The sequence below is a fragment of the Neovison vison genome, chromosome X (genome assembly GCF_020171115.1).
Source record: "Neovison vison isolate M4711 chromosome X, ASM_NN_V1, whole genome shotgun sequence".
Taxonomy (NCBI): domain Eukaryota; kingdom Metazoa; phylum Chordata; class Mammalia; order Carnivora; family Mustelidae; genus Neogale; species Neogale vison.
Window position 1 is genome coordinate 7619562 of NC_058105.1, and position 5094 is coordinate 7624655.

At 66.9% G+C, this 5094-nt stretch overlaps 1 protein-coding gene across 1 annotated transcript; it reads right to left on the bottom strand.

Moving 5' to 3' along the window:
- Nucleotides 1-1824, bottom strand: LOC122897539 (paraneoplastic antigen-like protein 6B). Its single transcript, XM_044235790.1, has 2 exons — nt 634-1824; nt 1-357 (listed from the first exon to the last, which is right to left on the bottom strand). The coding sequence occupies exons 1-2, from the start codon at nt 1822-1824 to the stop codon at nt 1-3; spliced, it is 1548 nt and encodes a 515-aa protein (XP_044091725.1).
- Between the last annotated feature and the right edge of the window lie 3270 nt (nt 1825-5094).

Sequence of the window (5094 nt, forward strand, 5' to 3'; positions counted from 1 at the left end):
TTAGCCTGAGGAGGACTCGGGGGGGATCGTCTCCCCAGCCCCATCCACGTTTCCCGACCCCTCTGGGATGGGCTCGAGCCCCTCCTCGGGGGGCTCTCCGGCCTCCTGGTCTCCGGCCTGGGGGAGGCCCTCTGGCTCATAGCCAGGACCTCCTGGGCCCGCCCTGGAAGCTCGGCCCATCTGGGCAGGAGTGGGGCCCCCAGGGGCCTCTGAGGGGCTTGCCTGACCTAGGTCTGCGGGGAGAGTGTCACGATCGTCACTGTCCTCCTCCTCCTCCTCCCACTCCGGCTCCTCCAGCTGCCTCTCCTCCATGCTATCATCCTCCGCCTTAGCCTGGGCGCCGGCCCCTTCCTCTGCCTGGGCACCGGCCCCTTCCTCTGCCTGGGCACCGGCCCCTTCCTCTGCCTGGGCACCGACCTCTTCCTCTGCCTGGGCACCGGCCCCTTCCTCTGCCTGGGCACCGACCTCTTCCTCTGCCTGGGCACCGGCCCCTTCCTCTGCCTGGGCACCGGCCCCTTCCTCTGCCTGGGCACCGGCCCCTTCCTCTGCCTGGGCATGGACCCCTCCCTCTGCCTGGGCACGGACCCCTCCCTCTGCCTGGGCACGGACCGCTCCCTCTGCCTGGGCACGGACCCATTCCTCTGCCTGGGCACGGAACGCCCCCTCTGCCCGGGCACGGACCCATTCCTCTGCCTGGGCACGGACCCGTTCCTCTGCCTGGGCACGGACCCGTTCCTCTGCCTGGGCACGGACCCGTTCCTCTGCCTGGGCACGGACCCGTTCCTCTGCCTGGGCACGGACCCGTTCCTCTGCCTGGGCTCCCTCGATCGTGGCTAGACTGGCCTCCCATGCCTCAGACTCCCGAACAATCCCCATCATCTCTAGGAAACTTGGACACCTCCCAGCCATTCTCAGCTTCCTCAGTACCTCGTCCAGAGGCTCAGGAACGATGGCCCTGGTGAGCATGTGCCTCAGGCGCAGGAGGTCAGCTGAGCCTCTGGCCAGGGCCCCCTTCTCAATGCCTTTCTGCAGCAGGACTTCCAGCCGCAACACGAAAGCGGAAAGCCCCTCGCCCGGCTGCTGGTGAGCGGTCAAACACCTCATCCGGATGGTCCTCTGGGTCGCGTTGTCTCCAAACACTTGGGTCAGGGCCGCCAGGCAGTCCTCCGCGGTCCTGGCGGGGTTGTCCGCCAGGAGTTCATGCATGAGCTGCAGGGCTGTCCCTCGAAGGCCTTCCATCAGCCGCCGCCTCTTCTCCCGTTCTGAGACACTCTGCCACACCTGTAGCATGTCGGAGGCGTGGTCGAGCCAGGCCTCAAAGGGCTCCTCCCCCGGGGCGAGCGGATCCCTCCCGGAAAACACGCCCAGGCGCTCATACCGCAGGGTCTCCACCAAGGGCTGGAGGGCCTGAGTGACCGATCGGAGCCAGCACACCCTGCGCAGTCCCAGCCCCAAGACCCCAGCCACGGTCTCCACCATCTGCCCTTGTTGCTCCAGGAAGTGGAACACGCGATTGAGAAACTCCTCGCCTGAGTAACGGGGCACAAAGACCACGTTCCAGGGACCCCCGGTGCCCGCGATTGCCCTGGGGACCAAAGCATAGTTGACTTCCCGGTCAAGCTCGACCAGGGCCGCACTGGCGTTATCCTCCTCTCGAAACACTTTGCCCAGCACGGTGAAGTGGCCCAAGGGCCACAGGGCGGCCTCCAGGGACTCGTGGAGTTCGGCTTCATCACAGTTCTCCGGGATGCCCAGGATGAGCAGGCCCCTGCGAGCGCTGACGCCCATCCACCTGCACCAGTCCTGCAGCAGCGTCACCGCCATCGCGCGCAATCTCCGCCGGCGCGGGGCTAATACTACGGGCAGGAAACCGTCCGCGACGCAGACCAGGGAGGGTGCTACTGGGAGGGAGGAAAGAATGAGGCAGGGGGTGGGGTGGAGGACGGCTTGGACTCGGAGAGAACCGCCCAGGTCTCCACAGCCTGCGAACGGGAACCGGGCGAGAGCGAGGTTAATGCCCACACCCTCCTCCCACCGCCAGGTGACCCTCCTCCCCCGGGGCGGCGCCTCTGCCGCCCAGGCTCGATCCCTGCCCCGCCTTCCACCGACCCGCGGGGGACCACAGCCCCCTCCTCCCCCACCCCGCCCCCGCGGGCTGCCGCAGTCCCGCTGGAGCGGGCGGAGGGCGGCGGGGTCTCCCGGGGGCCAAGCGCACCCTCCCCGGGGTCTGGTACCTTCCTCTGGGTCGGGGTCTTTCCCGGCGGAGGTCCCAGCAGGAGGGGCGCAGGGGCTGCGCGGAGCAGCGGCCGGGTGCTGCGCGCCTCTCTCCCCGGCTCTCTCGCGCGGCTCTCCCGCTTCCTCTCGCGGTCCCTCTCTCCGCGCGGCACGTGGGCCAGCGCGCCGGCGCCTGCTCGCCGCCACTCTCTGCAGTGCGGACTCGGGGCGGGGGCGCGGGGGCGGCGGAGCGCGGACCCTCCGCGTCGCCCCGGAGACCGCCGGGCCATTGGCGCGCTCGGGTCACGCGGCCGGGCTGCGGCCACCGCCGCGGGCACCCCGGGACCGCGCGTGACGTCAGCCGCTCCTCCCCCCCCCACCACCACCCCGGCCCCCTGAGGGGCCGCTGGCACAGGTGGGGGGACCCGGGGGATCCGCGACTCGGTGCCCCCATCCCTGACCCAGCCCGGTCCACCGCCCGCCGCTCCCGGAGCGTGCCCTCGGCGCGTCAGCGTGGCGAGGGTTCCACACCCGCGGGGGCCCCAAGTCCGCGGGGAGCCGCCGGAGAGGGGCTGGGCAGGCCCGAGATGCGCCCGCGGGCGCTGCGCTCTGGCGTGGGTGGGGAACGGGATTGGGGGCGGGGAGGGCGTCCTGGGGGCCTCTTCGCCTGCTGCCCCCCTCCTCCACCCCGCCCAAGACTGGTCCTGTCCCAGCCTGGCGGGCAGCACCTCGTCCAGGTGCCATTAATTACGTGGAGGAGACGCCTCGTGCGCACACTCGAGCACTCACACACTCCACCCCAACGGAGGGTCTGCAGTCCCCCAGGCTTGCTGCGGGGCGGGGGGCGGGGGGCGAGGGCGAGGCCGCTGTGGGTGCACGCAGGACCTGCCCACCCAGACCCACTGGCCAAGGCGCGTCGCTACCCCAGTGCCAGTGGCCTGTCCCGAAGAGGGTGCCACGGACTCGTCTCCTGTTTTGCTCACTCCAAGTACTCACTCCAAGCCTGTTATCTTGCCATGTGTCCTTGGGCAAGTCCTTGCCCCTTCTCTGGGCCTCAGTGGAACGACAGAACTGGGGTCTCTACCTGAGGGTGGGGGTGTGTGTGTGCAGGAGAGCTGGTGGGCTGGGAGTGGAGCCCTGGGTGTGTCCCCTGGTCCCGGTGCCCTTGCCAGGCTAATGGGCTCCAAGACATTTGCTCTCTTGGCCCCTGAGGGCCGCACGGGTGCGGTGCCTCCCCAGAGACCTCCGAGTCAGCCTTCTTCCACAGATCCTTCCCCTTTCCTTTGCTAGCTAGGCTAGTCACCATACCAGGGCAGTGCCGCCGCCGCCACTCCAAATGGAGCTCCAGTCCCTCTGGGTCTCGGCAGCCTGCACCTGTCCTGTCATGGGAGTCTGGGGCCATGGGCACAGCCTCTCTGCTGGTCCGATGGCAGACAGTTTCCCTCAGGGTCACACCCTCAGGCACAGGTGTTGTCGCCGGTCCACCCCCCTTCTCTATCCTTGCCTGGCATCTGGCCAGACGTCCTCTCCCGTGACTTGCTTTGCACACTCAAGCTGTACTGGTCAAGGTTTCCTCCGGGCATCCAGCTCACTCATGCTGCTGGCCGAATCAGAGCCCTGGTTTCCTTGTCTGTGACCCCGTGGATGGGCATTCGTTCCCACCGCCCCCAGTCTTCGGCTGTCAGAGACAGTGCTGCCACCAGCACCTTGTGCCTGCCTGTCTGAGCCGCTGTTGGCACGACAGGCTCTGGCACGTACACCAGGAAGTGGTTTTGCTGGGACGTGGGCCCTTGGGTGCCCATCGCCGCCGCAGCCAGGTGTCGCTAATCTGTTGTTCCCCACGGGTGGCGGAAGCTGTGTTTGCTCCCACCAGCAGCATGGGCGCGGTCCTGTGCGCTCCACAGCCTGAGCAGCCTCGGGTCTTGTCCAGCCTTGACCGCTTGCCCACCTCCACAGGGAAAAGCGCTACCTCATTTTTGTGTGCCTTGTGTTTCCCTGGTCGGCAGTGAGGTCGGGCGGGCATCCTTGCACGAGTGTGTCAGACATTCCCAGCTCCGCTTCTGTGAATCTCCTTTGCTCATTTCCTTCCCGCTGTGCAGAAGCCTCGCTGGCCTGTTTCTAGGAGAAACCTCCCTAGCATCAAGGCCGAAGGCACTCTCATTTCCCCCCTACAATCACCCATGGCCCAGAAGCAGGCCATGTTGGAGTTGGTCTCCTCGTCGGAGCCTGGCTGGCCCATGTGGTCTTACTCGCCCAGCTTTCTTATCTCCGGGGAGGTAAATGCTGGGTAAGGGAGGAAACACAGGTGCTCTGTCACAGACCGGCTTTCCCAGTCGGCCTTGTGGGTGGGCTCCCTCCCTTTCTCCCCGCCGAAGGCCAAGACTGCCCCTCCTAATACAGGTGAACTGCTGCTCTTAACATCCACCGTGAGAATGTCTGTCCACCAAACCTTGGCGCTGGCCCTGCCATGGCTTGCACCCCACGTTGTCCTCTTTCTTGGTGTCTGCCATGATTTGTCTGGGATCCTGCCCCAGAGAGGGTGCTCCCGTGGGAGCATCTGTGGGCTCCATGTCACCAACTGGCCAGCTGACCTGCAGGCCGACTGTCAGTTCATTCCCTCTGCATTCAGCCTCGCCTCTCCTACTCTCCTTCCTTCCGTTACCTGCTGACTCCGAGTCCAGGACTCTCTGGCTCTCCCTTGGGGTGCCCGTTCCCCCCTCTGCCAGGGCTGGGCTGTGACGCCCCAACTACCTTTCCTTTGTCGCCTCTCGGCCCCCATTCTGCTCCGCGTCGCAGCACAGCTGACGCTCCTTCCTTCTTGGCTTTTCCTTTCTTGGCTTCTGCGAGCCCCCACCTTTGGGCTAATCTCCGCCCTCTCTG

Coding starts and splice junctions, on each gene's coding strand:
- LOC122897539 (XM_044235790.1), bottom strand. CDS start 1,824: ATGGCGGTGACGCTGCTGCAGGACTGGTGCAGGTGGATGGGCGTCAGC. Junction 358..633: donor GTGCCCAGGCAGAGGAATGG/GTCCGTGCCCAG, acceptor GCCGGTGCCCAG/GCAGAGGAAGGGGCCGGCGC.